General features: G+C 41.2%; 1 protein-coding gene across 5 annotated transcripts in view; it reads right to left on the reverse strand.

Annotated features, from left to right (window-relative positions):
- Positions 1-26,266, reverse strand: part of Nebl (nebulette) — a 351,844-nt gene that overhangs the window by 100,055 nt on the left and 225,523 nt on the right. For 2 of the 5 annotated variants that reach the window (NM_001389243.1, XM_087590870.1), the window contains 4 exon segments: positions 2,432-2,536; positions 9,937-10,008; positions 10,108-10,195; positions 12,295-12,476. The exons of 2 other annotated variants lie outside the window; for them this stretch is intronic. In NM_001389243.1, coding sequence (NP_001376172.1) covers positions 2,432-2,536; positions 9,937-10,008; positions 10,108-10,188 — 258 coding nt within the window. In that variant the 5' untranslated portion in view covers positions 10,189-10,195; positions 12,295-12,476. 5 annotated transcript variants of the gene reach the window in all.

Consider the following 26,266-nt stretch of genomic DNA (forward strand, 5'->3'; position numbering starts at 1 on the left):
CCGAGGGCTGTGATATTGGATAACAGGAACCCAGACAATGGAGTACAATAAATATATTCCAGGGTTCTCTGCAGAACTGTGGGCAGCCATAGTTCAGAACAGGTTGTTGTTTGTTTTATGAAAAACTGAAGAGGGAAGCCAAAAGCTACAGACATGAAACAAGGAGAAGAAGAAAGAAGCATTAATTCCCCTGGTTTGCTCAGTACGTATCATGTGTGAACCAAAACATCATGCTCAGCCCAGGACTATGAACAATTTTTATCTGCCCCCAATGAAAAGTCGTTTTTAGGAGATAAAAAAATTGCTGACTAACTGTTCTCATCAGATTATGCTGTATAAATGTTTGTCAGATTAGATCCCCTAAGCTTGTATAATTTAATAATTAATAAATAAATAAGAGGAAGAAGAGGATTGTTCCTTTATTAAATTCTTCTTAGCTTCCTTTGGACACATGAAAGGTGGAGGCTCATTTACTCGTGTGCAAGTGCATGTTCATGTATGTGTCTGTGTGTGTGACTGTGTGTGTTTCTGTGTCTGTGTGTCCCTGTGTCTGAGTGTGTGTGTGTCTGTGTGTGTGTGTCTGTGTGTGTTTGTGTGTGTCTGTGTGTGTCTCTGTGTGTGTGCCTGTGTCTGAGTGTGTGTGTGTCTGTGTGTGTGCCTGTGTCTGAGTGTGTGTGTGTCTGTGTGTGTGCCTGTGTCTGAGTGTGTGTATGTGTGTCTCTGTCTGTATGTCTCTGTGTGTGTATGTCTGTGTGTGTGTATGTCTGTGTGTGTCTGTGTGTGCCTGTGTGTGTCTCTGTGTGTGTGTCTGAGTGTGTCTGTGTGTGTGTGTCTGTGTGTGTGCCCGTGTCTGAGTGTGTCTGTGTTTGTGTATGTCTCTGTGTGTGTGTGTACCTGTGTCTGAGTGTGTGTGTGTCTGAGTGTGTGTCTCTCTGTGTGTGTGTCTGTGTATGTGTCTCTGTGTGTGTGTCTCTGTGTGTGTGTCTGAGTGTGTCTGTGTGTGTGTGTCTGTGTGTGTGTCTGAGTGTGTCTGTGTGTGTGTATGTCTGTGTGTGTCTGTGTGTGCCTGTGTGTGTCTCTGTGTGTGTGTCTGAGTGTGTCTGTGTGTGTGTGTCTGTGTGTGTGCCCGTGTCTGAGTGTGTCTGTGTTTGTGTATGTCTGTGTGTGTGTGTGTACCTGTGTCTGAGTGTGTGTGTGTCTGAGTGTGTGTCTCTCTGTGTGTGTGTCTGTGTATGTGTCTCTGTGTGTGTGTCTCTGTGTGTGTGTCTGAGTGTGTCTGTGTGTGTGTGTCTGTGTGTGTGTCTGAGTGTGTCTGTGTGTGTGTCTGTGTTTCTGTGTGTCTCTGTGTGTGTGTGCCTGTGTGTGTGCCTGTGTGTGTGTCTGTGTGTGTGTGTCTGAGTGTGTGTGCGTGTCTCTGTGTGTGTGTGTCACTGTGTGTGTGTCTGTGAGTGTGTACTCAGCCAGCCCTGACTCTGGTGTTACATGAACAGACAAACACTCAGTCACCATTTCCTCTTGGGAATTAGGTTCACGGGAACACATCAGGAAACCAATTATATTTTTTTTCCTCTGTAGTTAACTCCTTCAGGAAAATTAATCAATCACATAGATGATTTGGGAGTTGATTGGTGGAGAGCATCTTTCATGAGCCTTTTGTCCCTCCTTTTGTCCCTACAGCGAAGGATTCCGGTAATAACAAAAAAAGGACTGACTTTTCTCAAAGTTGTACCACATTACTATATAATCCTGAGCGTATAATATTTATCTCTTTCCAACACTACATACAAAACACTAGAGGTCAGTCATTTACAATGCTGCTTGATTCGCTCTGCTTTTCAAGTTCATGCGCAGACTAATGCAAATCCTCAACATAAAGATTATGACATTGCACATCAGGATCCTTTGTGGACTGTGCTCACAGAGAAGCTCTATGGCCTTCCAACTGGAAACAGCGTTTCCTTTGCTCTGGCTTCTTAGTCAGCACCTCTCTCCAGCTTAGTCTTATCCTGCTCTAAACACAAAGATGGCACGTTTGGAGGACTTCAATGACAAAATTTACTTATTTCCAATATGATATTCAATTATCTACCTCTAATATATGTCCATTAGGAAATGAATAACTTGAACCTTCTGAAATGAACTAAACTGCCAGAACTTTCTCCTATATGCGTCAAAATATTTCCTTTCAAGAGTAATCTACATAAAGGTTAACTACAGTCAAAATATGCATGTTCTGTAAAATGACAACACAGGCCAATGAAATACAGTAAAGTCAGTTTACACGTATTAGCTGGGTTCACAGTTAGACAATATAGACATGACCAGTATTCAGTGTTACTTTCAAAACTACTCTCTAACTTTAATGTATTTTTTTATATCTATAAATACAAGAAAGAAAGCCATGTTCCATTTCAAGCTTTCTAGACTTTACCTCAGAAATAAAAGCACTAATATTTTTCACATGGTTTAGCGTAGGGGTATCAGTCACAGACGTACACTTGTCCTTAGACTTTCTATAGTCTTCTTTATAATGGATCTGAAAAGGAAAACAATTAACATGAGGAAAAAGAACCAACTCTGGGGGACATTTCTCAAAAGCAAGTTAAGTGACTCAATTCCAGTTGTTGAAGCAAAGACCGACAGGATGTGGTTCCAAACAGCCATTTCTGAGACCCAGCCCCAGGCTGCACAGGCAATGAGTCACTGTGAGGGAGAACTGCACTTTCCCTATGCAAGCATCAGTCATCATCAGGGCTCCACGCTGAGGGCCCAGGGAAACAGCTTGCTAGGTGAAGGTCCTTGTTCCTCAAGCACGGAGACCAGAGCAGAAATCTCCTGAACCTACACAAAAGCCAGAGAAGTAGTTCCTGCACACCTACAAGGAGACGGAAGGACCCACAGAAGCTGGTGGGTCAGGGTCGGGCTGGCTTGGGAGAGACCCTGTCCAAAACCAGGGTGGAAGGACCTACAATCGAGGTTGTCCTCCTACCTTCACATGGGCAGTACTGAACACCTCCCAAACATGTGAATAAATACACATTCACATATCATTCACATATTCTCTCTCTCTCTCTCTCTCTCTCACACACACACACACACACACGTATGCAATCATGCACATACACGTATACACACATACATGCACACATACATGTCATTCACATATTATCTCCCCCACACACAAACATGCACACATATGTACACACACACACACACACACACACACACACACACACGTCAAACCTGTGGCTTGAGACCACTGCCTACCTCGAGGTAGGAAACAAGAAGTCCTCAGGAATTATGCAAAATATTGAGATGTAGAAGAAGAGACAAGACAATTGTATAACTTTTAGCTTTGCTGCCTTTACAGACTGGGTCAGAGAAGGGGGCTTAACCTGTAGCCAGAACAGGCCTATTAGTAATTAATTCCCTCAAATCCAACTTCCCTAATTTATCAGCACCCAGTGCCTCCCTCCCACCCACCCCCTCTGCCCAGAATGATTTCCAGGTGGTACAGATCATTCCAGAACACCGCTGTGCTCTGAGTGGGCAGAGCCACCAGAAAGCCTTCTGGGGGCTTTGCTGAACACGCTCACTTTCCTCAAATTCACTGACAAAATGAATCACTAGCAAGCACTACTTGGAGAGAGGCCAGAATTGTTCTCCTGTTGGGGGCAGATTCCACATGATACATGAGCTCAAAAAGTATCAGGAAATATGGAAAAATGCCAGCAGTGTCTTGCTGTCATGTTAACGGCTGGACAATCTGAAAATTGGGTAGGGCAGACGTCAGAGAAGCTAAGAGGCTGGCAGTAATCTACTGAAATTTATATCATTCTGTAATAAAGTCATGTTTATCTACACAAGGCTATAAATACTTAAGCTGGAAAAATGTCCCAATTCACATGATAAATTATATGGTCTTCCTAATTATAATTTAAATGTGATGTTTACTTATACCTTCTGCCCAGCTCTTACGAGGGCATGATTAATATTGATGTAATAGGCTAACATTCCATGGAGATTCTCCCACATGCAAATCTGACTTGAGGGGTCTAATCTGACCTAACATGTAAACAGATCCAAACACAGTAAGCAGTTTCAAAATTCTATAGTCCACTGCTGTGTCTCACAGATGTTAATGCCTAACACTCGCTTTATTCATGAAATCAACAGGAGAACATATTTATCTTATCCGAACACTAAATTACATTTTTTTCTTCTCAAAGATTAGCCATAATTTAAGGTTCCTGCAAATCTCTCTCCTCAGTCACTAGTAATTAAATCGTTAATGGCAGGATGATAAATACCAGGCTATTTTGATCATGGGGGGAAAAGTATCACTGTTATATAATTAAGTGTGAGAAAAAATAGCCTATCATTAGGCTTAAGTTTGACTCATTATTTTTATCTTCTGCCACCATCTATCCCATCAGGACCACATTCTTCACTGCCGTGGTATGTGCTGATGGCTAGAGGCCTTCTGATAACGCCTGACAGGGGTTAAATGCTGAGGACAGGAGCTTCGCATAAGGGCGGAAGTCTTCAGTTCCTTTGTTCTGCAGGCTCCATGACCTTCTCTGATCTTTATTAAAAAGCTGGATACATTTGCGTCTTTAAATTCAAGATGTATTTTAAAACTAAGGTCATTTGACTATTGGTTTTCATCACAAATTTTATAATCACACACACACACACACACACACACACACACACACAAGATAGGTGTTAAGTTTCTAATGACTGTGTGTATGGTATCCAGTGAGTTTGTATGCAATTCCTAATAAATTTCCCAACATGCGTAACAATAAGTAAATGTTAGTTAACTCTATTACATATTTGTAGGACTCCTATGCCGGTGTGACAGGTAATGATAAATGAATCAGTCACCCATGTAAAGTTTCATTCAAATACAAGTCACCAAATAAATGGCTATGTATAACCCTGTCTACCTCTTAGAGCCTGAGACTGGCTCCGTCTGTTGGTGAGACTCCTAACCATACCCTTCACTCCTAACATACAGACCTGAAGGGAACTCAACCTCGACTCTTACAAACCAGGCACAGCCGCACCACTTTCCTTGGCCACGGATTAGCCTGGGACAGGAAAGGACAAGTAGGCCAAAGGTCCACTACGAGATACTTAATGCAATTTTTCCAGTAGAGCTTCTCACATTTCTGGGCCAGCAGGAGAAGCTCTTTGCATAGTCATCTGACATGCCATGCTTCTACCCCACCATCCCAGGGGGGACAGCAGTAGGGATGTCATGAGATGAAAATGGCTACCATGTAGAGATGGGCACACCTATCTCCAGTCTTCACAGGTGGAGAGAAAAGAATCCCTGCTGCATTAAGTAAGCTCTTGCTGTTGCTTGCAACCATATGTCTCAGAGGAAACACCCAACCCAACATATTTTCAAATTAAAGACAAAAGAAAGACAATGTTGCTGGTATCGTGGTCAATGAGATGTCCCACTAATCCCACAATGTCGCTACTAAACTTCAAGGGAAGTTAGCTCATAGTTGCTTCCTGTTACTCCCCGAGGCTCTTTGGGTGAGGACATGATTAGCTAATGGCTCAAAGTAGATGGCAGATGTGGAAATGTTTGTGGCTGTTTCTTCTTAGATGAATGCTTATCTAGGGAGTCTTGCACAAAATGAAATCACACCCCTCAAATTCAGTTACCCTTGAGAGAAAGAGCTACGGTTTGATCCCAGCTTCTGAACTAGTTGGTCATGACCAAGGTCACTCTCCCAGGTTTTCTAACACAGTCTGGGCTGATTCTGAAGGAGTAGCCCCAGAAGTTAATGTTTTCATCATTGGGGGACTCTGTCCACAGCAAACAAGTTCATTTATCTGAAAAAAAAAAACCTGTCCCCACTCCTATGCAGGTGAGCACCCTGCAAGCTTTGAAATAAATCGAATCAGGCTGTCCACTGATGAAGCCTAATTAGCTCCACACAAGACTCGTTCTGCTTCGCGTACATGAAATCTTCCGAAGGTTCCTCTTTGAACAGTGTTGTTTTATAACTACCTTCCAGACTGCTACTCAATCTGAGATTCTAGATGCTCAATCTCGTGGACAAGTTTTATCGATACAAGTACTAATGAGGTCTTTGACCAAAATCAAATACTGGAGATTTTAGTTACATGCTTAAAAGGAAAATTAAGAGGCTGCCCGGGAGACGAGATGTTCTTCAGGGAAGAGATGTGAGTTATACAGAGGAATCTCCATGGTGTAGACAGCTCAAACACAAAGCAGAAACTAGACAGGAATGACATGGGAAAGGGAAGGGGAAAACAATGGGGAAAAAAAAGGAGGCAAGGGACAAAAGAGAAAAATTGCTTTAAACTGATTCCCAACTCGACCTGAAAAATGACATCCTCTCTACAGAGAATGGCAGCAGGAAAACGTCTCAGGACTGACACCAAACCAGTCTTGCTGGACATTTCTACGTACTGTCTCAGAGGGTGCCTGGATACAGCAGTGTCTCCAGGGCTTCCAAGGCTTCCGATGAGCCTGGCTCAGCGTTAAATGGCAAGGCTCCAAGAGATAAGCCTCAGACTCTCTCAGGGGTGAGGGAAGAGTGCAAGAAAGTAGTTATTCCATCCATCCCTCACCAGCTCACAATCATTCAGGCGGCTATAAAAGACAACAGGCCCAAGCTACCAACAACAGGTCAGCAATTAGGACTGAAAAAGACTATGTTGTTGCTAAGTCTGGGAAAGTCTAAACAGGATTATAAGGAGCACTGAGAAAGAAACTAAGTATCATCTCACTCAGAGAGCCCCGAGCCACCCACAGCTGCATGGTCCCACACAACCGTGTACTGCTATGGAGACAGAAGAGGCTAGGAGAGACCCAAAGAACAGTAATTGAAGCGATGGAGGGCATACAGGGTACCTGGTACAAAGAGAACCATAAAACCCCACGCCACTGTTGGAAACGAAGCAGAGTACAAGGTGACTGGACTGATAGCCAGGCTCTGGCTTTAGACAGCTCTCTCCTTGACCCTTGTCTCCACCAATGCTCAGCAGGGAGTCCTGGACAGCCACTCCACTTCCAGTTCACACCTACAAGTTAGGACATCCGGATCCTGTACAAGGCTTGCTGGAGCATACCATATAAAGGTGTGTGTGTGTGTGTGTGTGTGTGTGTGTGTGTGTGTGTGTAGTGCCTGGCATGCATGCAACAAGGAGGAAGGCTAGCAGGATAGCCAAGGCTTGGGGGTCACACTGACCTTGTTTCAATGCTGGGGAACTTGCTAGCTGAGTGAATGACTTGGTCTCCAGGGTTTCCACAAGCTTTAGGGTGCAAGGGCTCTGCTAAGTCAGCAACCCTCCCCCACCCCGATCTCACTCAGTAACAACTCTAAACTCAGCAAGGTGAAATAAAATTGCCATTAAAAACCCAAACAACTAAAACAAAAGCAAACTAACTAGAAAGCAGTTAGGAAACAGATGTCACCCCAGGACAGGATAGAAGGTAAAATGCCACCAAAGCAGTTGAAGGCTCCCTATTGATTTCAGTGTGACGGTTGAGGAAGACTGGTGTCCTAGGTTAAAGGCAGGGCACCACTCTAGTCCTTCCCAGTCAGAAGCTCCATGTAGTACAGGCTCAGCCAGAAATCAGGTCTTTTTAACGTGAAAAAAGATCAACTTTATGATTATTATCCTAACTCTGTGTTATACCACAGAGATGAAATTTTCAAATGTAGAAATTTTGTTGATTTGAAGAAAGAGAAATTTCAAATATAAGGCCATCTGCTCTCCATAAAATTACTATGTCACTGAGGACGAGCAGTTAACTTTCGGTTACAGTTAACTGAAACTTTTAGGACATAAAGATTTCATTCATTCATTATTTGTTTGTTGGCTTATTTATTTTGCAGTTGAGAGCCTCGCACATGCTAAACACACATGCTGGTCCTCGACTGTAACCTCAGCCCTAACATTCGGTATTAGAATGATTGTGTAAACCCTTCCTTCAATTTTTATTTTAGAAACTGGTAAAATTTTTCAGAATCTTTATTGATCCACGTAAAAATTCTAGCAACCAAATGAGTATCTTAGCAGCCCAGAATTCTATGTGAGCACATACCCAGTCGTGAATTAAGGGACAATAATAGTGTTCTAAATATTTAAGTAGCACAGACATTCCACCATGAAAATACATCCACAACAAACAGAAATTTCTCCCATGTGTTTGATGTCACCTAAAGAGGAGAGAGTGACGTGGGGCTGGCAGTCACCGAGTGATAAAAAGCCATTGTGCCTCCCTACAGGAAGGTTCCTAAGTCGCCAACAAGTAATCCTCTGCAAAACACTCCAATAAATCACCTGCCTAATTAGAGCGCAAGCCCAACAATGATTACACTTCAGTAAAAACATATCAGAGCGGGAAGAGGCACGGTCTCCAGAGCCGGCTTTAAATGGTGATGTTGCTTTTTCTAATGTTAGAGTAATAAGCTTTCCGTGGATATCCACTCTGAGGAAAAACAGCAGAGTAAAGCGAAGAGGCTCCCCTCCATCTCCTTGCTTCTAAAATGGGAGGGGGGAGACCCACCCTCACAAGGTCAACACCTGGCATGTGCTACATCATAACTGCCATGGGTATCAAGGTCATTATTATCACTGTCAATGTCTTATTATTGCAGTTTATACAAGTATTCATATGTTAAGTGACTCATGGTTATAGCTAAGCAGTAACACAAATAAATGTTAATTTAAGATTGAATGATATCCCATATTACGCCAAGGATTTGGGAAGAAATATGCCCATTTTCATCTACTACAAAGGTGGTCAGAAAAGATTTTTTTTTAAGTTGCAGATAGAGTGGCTTAGGGTAGCTGGCATTCATCAGTCACTGCGGTGCTTTGAAGAGGGACTGCAACACTTCGATGTACATGTCACCTTAGAATGGTAAACACTACACTTGAAGAGCTAACCCACCAGCACCAGTAACAGCCCCAAGGTTATTGAGTTGACTCCAGCAAGCTGACCTTGGAGAACTGACCAAAGAACTACCCTACTACCTAGGAAACAAACTTGCAGATTACAAGCAACGGTTGCAGGCAATTTCCTGCTCAGCTCCCGGAATTCAGGCACAAACACACTTCATTTCGTAGAACTCCATGTTTTTACACCAGCAGTTCTCTTACATTGTTTATGAGGACCTGATGCGCTCTCATCTCAAGTAAGGAATAGTCTTCCGTATCCATCTAGAATTCGAGTTTATATATTTATCGTGTATGTAAGACAAGTTTACATTAAATAACTCTAGGATTTCATTTGGCATAGCATATAAACTAGCTTTAGTTCCTGAAACCAAAAATGTTTCCTTTTAATGACATTATCACGTGAACCAGTCTTTATAATATACAGTTCCATTAACACACACACATACACACACACACACACACACACACACACACACACACACACACACACAAACACTCACAATATAGGGTTATATTGTAAAGAAATATCAGATGCAATTAAAGGTACACGCATCTTCATGATTTGGAAAAGTTTTGCAATTTGACATAAACTTCAGACAGGGGAAACTATTCATTTAAATAAAGGTCTTCCATATCAGAAGTCACTAGAGATCTTTCCAAGACTTTTCTGCTAATTTTAAAGTCTTAGGGGTTCTCAAACATGAGCTTGATAACAGGACACCATTCGATTTAGTAGGACTGCACAGCCCGGAAGGGACAGGACCTGGATTAGGAATGAGAGCAATTGTTCTAGCAGGCATTCCCTGACTGCCTGACCTTGGGGAAACCACCTGACATGTCCGACTTAGTTCTATGATCTAGAAAATGACAATGCTCTACCTGATGACCTCAGGGTTTTCTCTCCAGCCCCGTGACTCTCCAACACAGCCATTCCATGGAAAGGAAGCAAATAAGTCAAAGTCTTAAACCACTTACGTCACTAATGAGCTCGGTGCACTTTCTGGCCAGCTCCATGCTTAGGTCTTCAACGACAGGTTTCAGAAACACCTATGTGAAAATTCAAAAGAGAGAGAGGAGGAAGGTCCTGTGTCTCTTTGCCTATTAAAGGACTGAGTTCTGTGGTTGGGCGAATTCTTTCTTGCTCACCTCGTCTTCTGGCTTTTCTTCCTCCTCCACATTTTCTTCTTCGGTTTCCTCTTTCACATCCCCGGATACAGGCACCTTCATCGTTACCCTATGGAGGTATTAATGCTTTCAAACGCGCGTCTTCTCCTGGACCACCGCACCGTGAGCTACAGAGTCTCTGGGGCGCTGGAAGCAACAGGCCTGCCAGACTAATCCCTGGCTCATGTTGCTCTCCTTATCTCAATGGTGTGTCAGTGAACACCCAGGATCCTTGAGGTCTGCCAGGTCCGGCCTTACAAGCGAAAACTCTCTCGGGAGTCAAAGCTCAATTTTACAAACTTAAAATCAACGTTCTTAGGATAGCAAAAGAAACCCAAGACAAAATGTTTTTTTTTAATCTTTTACTAACTCAGTTAATTAAAAAAAATGGTCTTAAAGGGACTTGACAATTCTAGAAATCTACTCAGCTGTTAACACCTAAGATATCACAGCCTAAAGCCTGTTATCCCAAAGATTTCTCAACTTGGTCTAAATAAAGCCTCCTCTGGAATGCCAGTCATGGCTCTGTTTCCATATAGAGATCTGTACCATACAAATTCATTTCATTAACTTAAATTAAATGTTTTATGAGATTTTAATGTACTTCTCACATCCCCCAAAACTACTCACTTCATATTAGCTGATTAGAGGCTAATAATTTATTACAAAAAGCCCTTTGAACCACTTCAAAGAATCTATTCTGAGTTAATTACGACTGCTAATCTCAAATTAGGGAATACTGTACCATATTAATTGTAAACATCATTAAACATGAGAAGTTGAAGTTAATATATGTTGATATATTATTTAAGGCTTCAGGAAACATCGCGGCTTTGGAAATAATAATCCCCTGCATTTCTGTCATTGTGTGCATTTCCTTGAACTCACTAGCTATCTTTTATTGTCTCACTGTATCCCACACTTGGAGAACTAAGAAATTACGTTATCATATTTGTTGTGTCGACTATCTTACTAGTTCAATAATTAAGAAAATTCTTCTCACAATAAATCCTTTCTTGTCAATTTAAGCAATTCTAAGAATCTATCATTCCTGATATGTTAATTTGGCTGTTTAAATTTTAGGATAAAATTGCTTTTTATAAAAGTATTGCACATTAGTGATCAGCACTAGAAAAATGCCCCATGGTGACTAATTAAACTAATTACATAAAATACAGTTTTATCCAAAACAATACTTCATTCCAACATAGCAGAGTATATTTTTGATATCACATCTTGTTTTCAATTTCCTTTTAATAAACTATTATAAAATATTTTAAATTAAAAAACTTGAACTTAACAAGAGCTAATGTCTACATATCCCACTGAACATCTATGGGGTAGAATAACCATTTTGAAGTTGTGGGGCTAGCTTCAGGCTACATTTAATATATTCTTAATAATTGAATATAAACATCTGTACATATCCTCATCAATTTTTAAAAGAAAAATGCCCAGCCTTACCTAATAAGTCATTAGAATTCTGCACAACTATCATAAACATACTATTTCTCACATTCTTTCCCAAAAGGCAAAACTGTACCCCCCCCACATGCAAAATGATTGATAAGACAAAAAAGAGTGATCTAAAATAAATCTATTCAAGAAACCTGTAAAGGAATTCTACAGCTGCCGCATCAGTGCCACATGCCAGGGTGACACATGCAAAGATCTGTGATGACCATCAATCAAAAGCCCTACTCAATTTACTAAGCCTTTCCCTTCCAAAACATGGATTTTGTCTGCCTCCTCTCTTCCCATCCCTTCTGCCTACCGTTGTCTCTTAATGGCATCCAGTACCCTCTGGGAAAGACGACTTAGGAAAACATTGTTACATCTGACTATCTTCTATATGACTTGGCTTTCTCATGAAACAGTTTTGGATAGGGGTCAAATTAATGATATCACAGACCCCACTTAACCAGCAAAATGCCAGAAGGAAAACTGTACCCTGAATGCTAAATTGGGAAACTTTGAAATAACAGCCATGTCGTCACTCAAGTCTGCTGGAATTTTTCTCGTATGGTTAGGAATATGTGGTCTGTAGCAGTTTCCCTCATGACCTCTCTCAAAGGCTATTTTGCTCTTCTCTAGAAGCTCCTCTGTACTACCTTGGAGAAGGAAATGCTTTCTATGGATGGATGATTTCTATAAACTTTTCTTCCAAACCTTCAGAAGTATATAGGGAAACAATCCTGCCAACGCTGTCCAAGATGAACCTCTCGGCTGCCACTTCAGATGAGAATGCTTGTGTTGTTGTGGGTGATGTCCGTTTCCATAGAGAATGGCCTGCATGAGACTTGAGCGGTGTCTCTTCTCTTGCTGTGAGTCCTTAATGGTTCTTCACTGGGCTGCAAGAAAATAATCAGTCAAGCTTTAATGCACAAAAGTTTCAATGACACAACCAAACATCACACATGTTGTGAACATATTATTTTTTTTCTTTTGAGAGGTCGGAATCAGCATTTTAAAGTCACCTGGATCCTTAGTAAGTCTTTCAAGCTTGTATTCCCAGCCTCCTTATTAGGAGATGGGAGCAAAACAACCACAAATTCAAAGCCATCCCAAGCTACAGAGTGAGCTTCATGCCACCCTGGATGACTTAGAGAGGTTTCGTCTTAAAATAAACATACAAGGACGGCTAGGGTCATAGCTGGTTTACTGCCGTTTTCTTGTTTCTTTGCAAGGCCTTCTGTTGGACTCCAGTGCTGACATCCATCACAAACCCACGCTTAGAGTGCTTTCCTTCAGAGAGGACAAACTGAAGGCCAGAAACAGTGAACTACTGGCTTCATTTGCAGTGTGGTGTGGTAAGTGCTGTGACTGAGCCCGCTTAGCACACAGCGATGCTGTTGTGCTGGTTCTGCACCAGGTAAAGGAGACACAGTGGTAAGTAACACATATCCTGGGAGGAAAAATAAAACACCTCAAACCTTGCTGGGTGACCTCTTTAATGGACTTTCTGGCAAGCCACACACACACCATTACATTTGATTTAATGCATCTTCTTTTCATTTACATTAGAGGATAATATAAAATTCTTGTCAAGTTTCCTCTAAAAATTTAAACCCTGATGTTATCACAGTCAAGCTTTTCTATCAGTAGGTCTAAAAATCTGACTTGGGGAATTTTTTAAAAAAGGATTCTTTGTGGGTAGTTATTATGTTTCAAAAATACCTATCCTTCTTATTCATAAATCCTAGTTTAATGTTGTATACCAATACATACTTTCACCCCCAGAGGGAATATCTCCACAGCTGCTAATCTCCTGGCTACTTTCATACTCTTTATGTTCTTTGTCTACATTTCTATTTTGCTCCTCTCTCCATGAAGTGATACAGAATGAGACATAAGAACATGGGGGATCACATTTCTCATGGTGAAGCCATGGAATTCCAAATCTGGCTTAACCATACTTTCTACCAAGGATCCTACCATGCTTCCCCGCCTCCATTTTGTCATAAATTAGAATGGCACTTTCATAAAAAGAAATCGCTTGAATTTTCAGTTACAAGATGAAGGTGTATAGTTATAAGAAAAGCACCAGGTACAAAAGGGTCTCAGTCTTTCAAAGGGTGAAGAAGGGCATCCCTCAGCAGCCTAAGAGTACAATAATAATAATAATAATAATAATAATAATAATAATAATAATAATGACAATGACAATAATAATTTTGAAGGCTCCTAAACTTGTGATAGCATGATGTGTACACATATAAGCACGTACATTTCTGTAGCAGCGGCCATGTGTGTAATGACAGTGTGAAGTACCACGTCCCTGCCCAAGGATACACATCTGTACCACCCTGGTGAGTGACACAGCGCCTCCCTGCCCTAAGCATCCCCAATGTCATAAGCAACAGGGGTGCTGCTTGTTGACAGATGCCCCACACTTATTCTAGTCACTTCTTTCTTTTCTTCATAACAGAATGTGTTCTCCACTTCAGCATAGAGGCAATCCACTTACGTAGGAAAATTTCCAATAAAGTAGTATGCTAAATTATGGTTGAGTCCTGAGTTGATAGAAGATACCACAATACATATCTCAGACCACGACATGCTTTAGATTGTAGGCACTGGGGAAGCAGCAGAAGCTAAAGGACGCTCTTCTTTGAAAATTCTTTATTTACATAAAGATTGGCTCTACCAAAGGGAACACAGTTGGCTTCCACCGTGTTATTTCATCAACCAAGGAAGAGGACACCAAACACCCAAAGCCTAAACAAACTTTGTCTGAGTCTATCATCTCCCTGAGTCTATATATTGCCCTTGCCCCAACAAATCATTGATTCTTCCCTTGCCTCACTACTTTCTCCCCTATGAAGGGGTATACAATCCTCTAAACCCCATTTGGTTGAGTCCTCATTGTCATTTAAAAAAAGGTCAATGGCTTGAACTATCTGAATATGCCCTTAAACCAGAACCAAAGAGCCAGGCAGGGTTAAATAGCTTTTTTACTACACTAAAAAGGAAAATACATGTATATATGCATGTACATGCATGTCTGTGTGTATATAAACATACATGTGTATATATAAACATACATGTATGTATGCGTGCATGTATCCCTTTCCTGGAGTTCTATGTGGAATGTACCAAGAATGGTTGTGACCAATCCCTGACACTATTAATGATACTCCAATATGCTTCTAGACGGAAGAGTGCTGTCCTCTGAGGGGCTCCACCCAGCAGCTGACTCAAACAGATACAGACATCCACAGCCAAACAGTGAATGGAGCTTGGAGATTCTTATGGAAAAATAGGAGGAAGGATTTCAGGCCCCAAAAGGGATAGGAACTCCACAGGAAGACACAGAGTCAACTAGCCTTGACCCTTGGTATTCTCAGGGTCCAGACTGAACCACCAGCCAAAGAATATACACAGGCTGGACCCAGGCCTTCTCACACATTTGTAGCTTGGTCTTCACATGGGTCCCCAACAACTGGAGAAGAGACTATCCCAAAAGCTTTGCGTGTCTGTAGGATATGTTCTAGCTGGACTACCTTGTCTGACCTCGGTGGCAAAGGTTAGCCTTGCAAAGACTTCATGTGCCAGGGTGGGGAGATACCCAGAGATCCCCCCACCCCCACTCAGAGGAGAAGGGGAGGGGGAGAGGGGAAATGGAAGAATTGTGGGAGAGGTGGCCTGGAGGGGGAGCGGTGAGTGAATATATAGTTAATATGTAAGAAATAAAATAAAATGTTTAGAAAAAGAATAGTTGTGAAAGACTTTGATACTGACATAAACTTTGAGTGTCTTATCAAATGCTTCTTTCTAAGTACATTGTTCTTTAACTGTCTCAGGCTATTTTGTAATTCTGCATGCTGTAAAAGAAAGATAATAATACGAAGGATCCTTACCTATAGAAATGTAAATTATGCCTTAGAGGACACAATTGATCGTTGGCTTTGCATCCACTTATAAATTCATTTCGGCATTCCTTACTATTTATGTATCTATGGTCCCTCAAATTCACCTTTGAATCAACTGCAACATCTTATTTGTCCCCTCATTTATAAATATATTAATATATTTGAAAAGTGCTATTTGTGCTTTATAAGGATCACATATTTTTAACAATATATCACTTTACAGTTATGAATCTCTTATGTTCATTTCTTTAACATTTAGCAGAACGAAAAAGAAAAGGGACTCGGTGGAGACCGAGCTCTCAGCTATGAAGTGTCCCTATGACAATGTTTAGCATGCGCTGTGACGCCTAGTCTCACATTTTGTTTTGTTTTCAAGTCTGACCTTGTTTCACTATTGGCAAGTGCTACATGCATGCATTCATGTATATTCACACATACCCTGAACAGCACATACACACTCAGGCGGAGTTAATTCACCACAGCTGCTAGATCCTGCCTGAAAAGCATAAAAGGCTCCAATAAATGCAAAGATTTAATTATTTCTCACATCTGGAAAAACTTGAACATGAAAATGGATTTATTGAAGAAGCTCTTGGTTGGCTGTCAACACCCCATTCTGAGCCAGAGAGAGAGAACAGGCTTAATCACTCTTGGCAACTCCTTACCCCGCTCAGAAATAGACGCTGTATCAGTTCATTCATAACACGGTTTGTTTACAGGACTTCTGAGTTTTATGGAAGCACAATCAAGTAAATAATTTCCTAGTAACTCATGTAAGAGAAACTATTCTGTCACGTTTGGTCTGGGGGATGTTGTATGTCAAACTGCGGAAATAGGATGACGTTCTCCTATTCAAAAACAAAGAACAACCTTGAGGGGAGCATTTTGAGGCCAGCCATTAGAACAATAAGTCACATAAACACAGGAAAACTAGATGATGTGGCATCTGGGGGAGAAAGTGTTAAACTAGAAAATGAAAGTACGAAAGTTATGTGAGTGCAGAGTGAGATGATTTCATAGAAACCCGGGGAAGATCGGATCCATCCCAGGAAACAACAGGTAAGCAAGAATGAAGCAAGGGGGAGCAATGGAGGGAAGGCATCGGCAGAGCATTAGCAAAGACCCACAAACCAGAGTTAAAGGACAGGGACGTTCAGTGGCACTGCCACCTACAACAGGAGCAAGGACAGGAAAAGAGCAGCAGCAGTCACAGACCTCAGCAGAGAGTTCTGTGAGGTCACTGTATAGAAATCACTTACCCTAATGTTTATGCATATACAGATATTGTGTGTGTGTGTGTGTGTGTGTGTGTGTGTGTGTGTGTTTGTATAAAAGCTTAAGCTAGTGTGAGCCATGAACCTTTTATAAATAATACAATTCCTCGTCAATTAACTGTGGAAGCAGCAATTCCTCAGAAATTCTATTCTCCCTATGGGCTTTGAACTTTTAACTTGTACCCCTTCTTAGTATCATTAGCCAAGTGAAATTACTCCCTCTGTATAGACTGTGTAAAATTCGTAACGTAAATATGTACTTTCAAGCCAGGTGGTGGTGGCAGCACATGCCTTTAATCATAGCACTTAGGAAGGAAGAGACAGGCAGATCTCCGAATTCAAGGCCAGCCTGGTTTACAGAGTGAGTTCCAGGACAGCCAGGGATACACAGAGAAACCCTGTCTTGAAAAAACAAAACAAAACACTTATCAAGAAGTAAATAAATAAAATAATCAGTAACACAGAAGGGTAAGAGCTAGTCTAACTTAGACTGGTGGTGATCTCTCTCTCTTTCTCCCCCCCCCCATCTAATTCTACTGTTTATCTCAAGTGTTTATGTTTAAGGAAAAGGTTTGTTTTCATGCCCTAGTGTCATGTATGTGGTACATATATATATATATATATATATATATATATATATATATATATATATATATGTGTGTGTGTGTGTGTGTGTGTGTGTGTGTGTGTCTGTGTGTCTGTCTGTCTGTGTGTCTGTGTGTCTGTATGTCTGTGTTTATGTGTGTGTGTGTGTGTGTGTGTGTGTGTATGTATCCTTTTGTAAGCCAAAGTCTACCTTCATCTATTCAATCAATGAACAAAATTGACTAACTCTACCCTTATCCTAAGTCAGACTAGCCATACTAAAGTGCTCAGAGATGACACCAGCCAGTGGCAGCAATATTGGGCAATGTTCTGCTGTGGTAGCATCATAGGGCTAGACATTCTTAACCATTTTTTAGTTTGATTGCGCATGCCTTAATCTAAAAGAAAGCATTTAAGATGAACCTTTTCAATAATTTTGACATTCTAAAAGGCAAGCAATAAAGTACCCAATTTACTTAGCTTCCTGAACTAACTAAATCAGAGCCCTCAGATAGAAATGTATTTTATCAAGCATTTAAACTTTCATTATGAGCTAAATTTTAAATGACATTTTAATTAAATTCAACGAAGGCATGATTGCATAACTTCTTATTTTTGGTGAGAATGGTATTTAAAATACCAGAAATTCAATATATTGACTCTTTAATTCTCTACCTGAGTAGTAAAAAATTCAAATAGTGAAATATCTACCCTTCATTGATGCTCCCACTTTTAATTCACGAGTCTAATTTTAAAATACAACGTTTTCATCCAATAATAAACATCGAGCTAGTTAAAACTTTAAAGCCACATTGCGAAGCAAAGTCACAAGGCAATAGGAGACTTTGAGAGATGTTGATCTCCATTTAAAGGACAGAGGTATTTCACAGAAATGAGACCTTCCTGTAAAATACTATTTGCAAATACTTGACAGAGAAGATCTTGAACCATGGGCATCAGTTTTTCATGACAGACCTAATTTCTCTTAATGGAGCCAATAAAATGGATAAGTTGAAAACATATATATATATATACATATATATATATGTATATATATACACACCCATATGCACACATACATATTTGTACATATACATATACACGTACACGTACACATAACACATACATATACATGTGCAATGAAGAACATCGACTTTAAAAGCAGCATCTCAGAAAACCACAGCTAACGCCTTCCATCAATTGTATTTGCCCTCATTCCAGCACTGCCGGATTCTTGGAAGGATGTGAATTCTATGTGGAAATGGAAGGGAGCAGTGGATAATTCTTAGGCAGCCTGTTCCCTCTCAGTGTATATAAAATCCCATCTAATCCTCCCAGCATTCATTTCACAGATGAGGATGCTGAAAGCTGCCATGGTAACTCCCCCAAATTCTCATGATAAAAGATGCAAGCCCAGCCTTAACTGGTTCAGTGTGTGCAAAAGCAACTGGACGGGACAGCAGTGAGGATTCTGAGATCTGAATTTCTTTCTCCCTACCATTTCTTTCCATTTCCAAGTTGAAAGAACTGTCATTACTGATGGCTATTTTTTTTTTTATTAACTTGAGTATTTCTTATATACATTTCGAGTGTTATTCCCTTTCCCAGTTTCCGGGCAAACATCCCCCTCCCCCCTCCCCTTCCTTATGGGTGTTCCCCTCCCAACCCTCCCCCCATTGCTGCCCTCCCCCCAACAGTCTAGTTCACTGGGGGTTCAGTCTTAGCAGGACCCAGGGCTTCCCCTTCCACTGGTGCTCTTACTAGGATATTCATTGCTACCTATGAGGTTAGAGTCCAGGGTCAGTCCATGTATAGTCTTTAGGTAATGGCTTAGTCCCTGGAAGCTCTGGTTGCTTGGCATTGTTGTACATATGGGGTCTCGAGCCCCTTCAAGATCTTCCAGTTCTTTCTCTTATTCCTTCAACGGGGGACCTATTCTCAGTTCAGTGGTGTGCTGCTGGCATTCGCCTCTATATTTGCTGTATTCTGGCTGTGTCTCTCAGGAGCGATCTACATCCGGCTCCTGTCGGCCTGCACTTCTTTGCTTCATCCATCTTGTCTAATTGGGTAGCTGTATATGTATGGGCCACATGTGGGGCAGGCTCTGAATGGGTGTTCCTTCTGTGTCTGTTTTAATCTTTGCCTCTCTATTCCCTGCCAAGGGTATTCTTGTTCCCCTTTTAAAGAAGGAGTGAAGCATTCACATTTTGATCATACTGATGGCTATTTTAAGGAGAGCACTCTTTGTGGGAAGGAGACAATTTGGTCCCTGTGATCTGCGAGGACAAGACTGGAAGAATTAGAAGGACTGACAAAGGGGTCGGCCATTACTAAGATGCTGGGTCTGGAGAGAGCCTAATTGGAGAAAGTTTTGCTTAGTGATAAATAAACTTCTAAACGGGAGTGGACTGCTAAGTGTTGGACATTCATCTCTCCTCGAGTTCATACTTTTCCAATCAGAAAGCACATTTTTAATCTTAAAGAAACATCAAGTTCATTAGCACAATGGCAGAATAAGGATGAGATGTTCATCCAAGCTGACAACCGTGCATCACAGTGACTAACAGCAAAAGCCAGCATCTGGCATTGCATGGACCAAGAAATGCCCGTCAACCAGCAGCCATTCTTCCCAAGTTTATGTTCTACAGCTTTGGGGGATTTTGTCTGTTCGGTTCGTTGGATGGTTGGTGGTTTTTTGGGTTTTCGTTGGTTTTGGTTTTTGATTTTGTTTTTCCTTGCACTGTTGGGAGACAGGTTGATTTACATAATATAAGCACCTACTGCTACATCCAGAGCCCTTATTAAAGTTTTCTTTTTAATTTTCAGACAGGGCCTCACGCAATGGCACAGAGAAGCCTTGAACTTTCTATATGACTCTCACTGACCGCAAGCTTGTGACCCTTACGCTAGGTTTGATTAGCGAGCCTTACAGGTGTGAAGGGATTGCAGCTGTGAACCAGGGCACCTGGCTCAGTCTTCCAGATTTGACAATGGGCATTTTAATGTAGCCAATCATAACCCTTCTCTGTTCTTCACTTTCCTCTGTTGATGAAATCAATCTAAAGGGCAGGATTTCAAAATAGCTCGAATGGCGTTTTTAAACTAAGATCAGAAAGCTTGTACCAGGTGCTTTTATCAAAAAGTTTAGATGCATGTAAGAGTTCCACACACAAACCAATCAAGTGAAAAATAATTTAAAGACTGGGTTTCCCGCATCCAAACAGTCTGCCCTTATACACAGCTGTTTCCTTAAATTTCCTTTAAATGGGCTACAACATATAAAAATTGGGAATAAAGAAAATGTCTGTCTACAGAAGTGTCAGAGCAGTGACTTTTATACTCTGCAGTCTCCGATTCACTCAAACTAAAGAATTTAAGCGTAAAGCTTGACACTTCCACTGACGTACGGAGGCCAGGCGGCTAGCAGGAACTCGCCCCAATAGAGCCACGTAGTAAAAGCTCTCTTAAACAAATCATCCTTTAATTTGCAGCTTTTTTTTTACATGCAGTTTAGGGTAAAAATGAAAATTCTATTTAGCTGTATAAATTAATTTTAAAATGCTGCCTTCTAATTGTTACAAACCTGATTTGTCATTCCGGATTCCCAGCATCTCCAATACAGTGGGGTCTCCACTGTAACTTTGTCTATACCTTCATCAATAGCCACTCTACAAGGACTGTGACCCTGCCTAGCAGGGCCAGGCCTCAGCTTCTTTTTATGACTCCCCTAAATTCTGGGGCCTCCACAAATGCAGAATTATTACCAATGTCCTCTTAACCTCTGAGAGGTCATAGGATCTTTTAGCCCAAATGCCAAATATTTCCACGATCCTGAGAAAAACAATACAGTCCTGTCAAGTTACTCACTCTACTTTTGGCTAGGTCTCTCTTGCCGTGATGAAAAGCAGCTTGGGAAGGGACAGGGTTATTGGTCTTACAACTATCCCATTTCACCACTGAGGCAAGTCAGAGGAATAAACTCAAGGCAGGACCTAGAGGCGGGAACTGGAGAAGGGTGAGGTGGGAACACAGCTTGCTGGCTTGTCCTATGGCTCACTCAGACCCTTTACACTCAGTGCATGCCATACCCATAAACCCTAGCAAATGCACAGCATCAGCAGTGAAGCCCAAAAGGAGCCTCAAGCCAGGATCTCCCTGTGATTGCATATGGCTTCACTGCACAGATCCGTGGGATGCATTCACCACTGTGAATCTGTCCAGCTGAAAGCTGTTTATATTCATTTATTTATTTACTTTATATCCCATCTGGTTTCCCCTCACTCTTCTCTCGGTTCCCTCCCCCTCCCTGTTTCTCGGAAAAGGGGGGGCCTTGCGTGGATACAAACCAGTCGTGGCATATCAAGTTTCAGTAGGAGAGGTGTGTCTTCTCCTATTGTGGCTAGACAAGGCAACCCAGTAAGGGGAAAGGGATCCAAAGGCAGGCAACAGAGTCAGAGACAGTCACTGCTCCCACTGTTAGGGGTCCCACACGAAGACCAAGCTGCACAGCTGTAACATGTGTGCAGAGGGCCTGGGCTGCATTCGTAAGGATTCCTTTCGTGTTGTAAGTGTAAATCAGACTCTAAGGCTTGTACATAGCCACGGTTGTTCGTACCTGTAACCCTAACACTGGAGAAGTAGAGGCAAAAGGGGTCTGAGTATCAGGCTACCTGGGTTACTTAGTGAGTCTTGGTCTCAAGATACCAAACCAAAGACAGAGAAAAAGCAACAAGAAAAATCCACGTGGAGTTCAGTGGCTGATGAGGTACAGCGCCTTATAAAGCCTATTTCCAGAACCAGGTGTGCTGGATTTGTTACCTCACACTTCTGCAATTCCAACACAGAGGAAGGAGACGGAGGAGGACAGACGCGTGACGTGTGACGTCATCCTCATCTACCCAATGAGCTTGAGAGCCGCCCCCAAAACAAAACAAACAAACAAAAAGCCCACACAAAGTGAAATAGCCCCGGTATTGTGGAAAGACAACTACAAAGGCATTCTCAGAATCGAATTTGAAAGTGTGTGGGCGGATTCCACATGCATTTAACAGACATGTTCCTCAAGCCATGAGAATGAGCGCAGATGGAGCTGTGCTTGGTGTGACCCTGCTTCTGTGTCCCAAATCAACGTATGCACAATCCATGGGAGGTTAAATCCTGGCGGAGCCGAAAGCACTGTCTGGGAAAACTTTTAAGCGTTTATCTCCACAGAGATCTCATGGGGGGGGGGGCTGTTCAAGCTTGATTTTTCAGAAGAAGACACTGTCCCAGGCTATAAAGAGCTGATATTTATCATAGCATTCAATCTGTTGCAAAAAATCTCTGGCACTTTAACTCAATGTAACAGTATAGCATTTCCATGCCTTCAAAAGCAAGGAAATTGTTGTATTATTAGGCATTAACATCATCTTCCAATTTAATTAACATTGTCTCTCGAGGCTAGCCAAGTAATACTTTTATTACCCTTCAAGTAGTATTTTAGTTAAATGATTTATGTTAATATAAACGTGAAAGCCGAAAATCACTTCCTAAGAGTAAGTGAGAGGTCCCACACAACTATCTCTATGTGAACGCTGTTCGATGTTTTCAGTGATGCTAACATCCTGCAAAGGAATCCTTAAAAAATCTCTGACTTACTACAACAAATCAATGACATTTACAGGTCTCAAATTTAAAGAGGAATATCAGGTATGGATATATTGTGATCTCTTTTTGATTCAAAATACCAATGTTCAAACTATATAGCATGAATCAATTATGCTAAACAATTGCAAGAAATAGAAAAACTGAACGAAATTGAGCCTTCGTCCAGAAGGCTTTATAATGTGATGATGACTCCTTCATAGTCTCCCATTGGAATTATTCTACCTGACATACAATGAGAAGATATAATGACATCATCCAAGCACAGACTGTGTAAGGCCTCAGAGAATGGAGGGAAAACTATTAGAACTCTGGACTTTCATACACAGACTTAAATGACGGCTCCCTTTCTCCAAAGAGAGAAAACTGCACAGGAGGCACCATGCGGACACATACGGTGACGTCATACGCTGTGGCCCCACGAGGAACAAGTTCGGCATGACACTGGGGAGATGTAGGCAGAAAGAGCTCACAAAAAGCAAGCGAGACAGCTTCGAAATGTCAAGCAGCCATTTTTATAAATCTTCCCATCAGAAACCTTGACTCATGACATTTTCAGCAGGGAGCAGCATCCAAGTTCAATACAGAAAAACAAATCTAGCCACCGGGGTAGGAAGGAAGCATGGAAGGAAAGAAAGCCAGTGAGCCCCAACTTTACAGCGGTGAACACAGAAGATGGAGACTGGTGTCATGGCCATTAAGGCTGCTAAAGAGGAAGATAAGATGTAAGATCATTTAAAGATGTCTGAGACAAGAAGTAGAGAATGAAGAGGGAAATGTGCCAAGGGTTGTTCTCAGTGGAAGGGTAAAGAGGCTCAGGCATAGGCATGCTGAACTGGAGCAGATTTTTGGGGAACACTAGTCACCAGGTAGACATACAAAGATGAAGTCATTACATCATGGAAGTGGTCCAGAGAGCCACTGTCAAGTCTTGGAGCAGGCACATACAACCATTTTCAATAGCATTTCCTCAAGAAAAGCAATCTGTGCTCAAAGGGAAACGGAAGCCCCTTCACGCTGAACATCAGAAAAGGAAGTCTCCTGAAGCAAGATCTGTCCTGAGATGAACGCCCTCTCACTCTTCTGTCTTTTAATAATTTTCAAAACATAAACGCTCCTAGAATAGTCCCTTAAAACACTTATTGAAAGAACATTATATAAATCATTAGCTTGGAAAATAAAGAGCAGAGTAGAGCACAAAAGTCTTTTAAAACCTTTCATAAATTCCTGACCGGCAATAAAAATAACAAATGTTCACAATTTACTGGGAAAAAGTGAAAATGTGTCATTATAAAGATTGGAGAGATTGCTGAACTTTGTCAAATGCCTTTCCAAGATCAAATGGTATATGTTATGAGCTTTTGATCACTGCCAATAGCACATCAACTTGACTGTATTAAAGACTTCCTCATCTCAAACCACCCTTCATGCCTGGGTTAAATGCTGCTGATTCATGAATGTATCCTTGACTGAATGCAAATTCAAGGATGTTCCTACACAAGCAAACCAATAAGTGTAATGTCACATTAATTGGCTCAAACGTGAAAATGAACTGGTCATCTCAAGAGGCGTAGAAAGGGCCTCACAAATCTCATATCTCTTCATGAAGAAAGCCCTAGAGAAACTAGAAATTGGAGGGAATATGTCTCACAAAACAAAGGCTATGGGGTTCAGACTCATAGTATATGACTCTTCAAAAAGCTAAAAGTGACTGAGTTTATGCCACTTTGAGTATAAAAGAGGGGACACTGCATAAAAATAAGAATATTTGACCTAGCTACTGGTAAGAGAAATGCACATGAAAATGTGAGGTCCTGTTTTGCAACTTTTGAAGTAGGAGAAACTCTAAAACTATGAAGATATACTCTGTTCCTGAGACTAGAGGAATGGTCATTAAAAAAAGAAATTATGCTATTTACTGGGAAATAAATACAACTGAGATCTTATGATATTTAATAAGTCAGATGCATAAAGATTCGTATCTCAACTCATCTCCCATTTGCGAATGCTAAAATTCCTTATATAAATAAAGGTATAAAGACTCTGTGTGTGTACGCATGTGTGCACACACATCAATAGAGTGAAAGAGAGATGAGACCAGGTAGAAGAGAGAAGAGAAGGAGGAAGAACAAAGAAGGGAAAGGAAGGCTAGATTCGATCAAGTATATAACACATTGGAAAGAAAATGTTAACATTATGCCCATTACTGTGTCTGATAAAAATATGCTAATAAAGGGGAAATCCAAAGGGAAAAAATAAATGTTGGCAAAACACTGACCTCTAAAATAGTGGAATTTCATACCAGCTGCCACATTCAATTGATTTCTTTCCTCAGAGTACTCTGCACTGTTTCTCCATAGGAACAACTTCCTCACATGCCTGCTGATGTCACGCATCTGCCGCTTGCTACTTCATATCAGTCATCTCCATGGTAATATGGAATCTAGGACAGGGTGGAGCTGAGAAACACTTGATGGGAAATGGAGGAAGCATGCAAATTTGATATAAAATTTATATCTGTTTCTCTCTCTTACACTAGCTTCCCCCAAACTATCTAATTTCTTTTCCTTAATATCTGAGGGCTGATGCACACAGCTTCATAAAATCCAATGAAATAAGTATGCTAAAAAGAAAGGCAACATTGTGAGTCAAATTTAACATGATAAAGAAGTAAGATTGGAAAAGTCTATTAAAATACTGGCATGATGGGCTGGAGAGATGGCTCAGTGGTTACGAGCTCTGACTGCGCTCTTCCAGAGATCCTGAGTTCAATTCCCAGCAACAACTCAGTGTCTCACAACCATCTGTAATGGGATCTGATGCCCCCTTCTGGTGTGTCTGAAGACAGCTACAATGTACTCATTAAAAATAAATAATATTAGGGGTTGGGGATTTAGCTCAGCAGTAGAGCGCTTGCCTAGCAAGCACAAGGCCCTGGGTTCGGTCCCCAGCTCCGAAAAAAAAGAAAAAAGAAAAAACAAACAAACAAACAAACAAAAATATTTAAAAAAAATACTGATATGGTAACAGGATCCAAAGTAATATACGCAGGACACAGCACTGTGGTCAAAACCGATGCTGGTGTGAACACAGGAGTTAGAATTTGAACACCATCATCTATTCACTCTGTAGGGTTGGGTGAGTTATTGAACTTCTCAAAGTCAAGCATTCTTCTCTGAGAGCATTGCTACACAGACACAATCTACAGATGGGCTTGGTAGCATTAAAATAATATACTTGACATGTGCTCAAAGCAGTGCTAAGTAC

The sequence above is a fragment of the Rattus norvegicus genome, chromosome 17 (assembly GCF_021556685.1).
Source record: "Rattus norvegicus strain SHRSP/BbbUtx chromosome 17, alternate assembly SHRSP_T2T, whole genome shotgun sequence".
In the NCBI taxonomy this organism is placed as follows: Eukaryota; Metazoa; Chordata; class Mammalia; order Rodentia; family Muridae; genus Rattus; species Rattus norvegicus.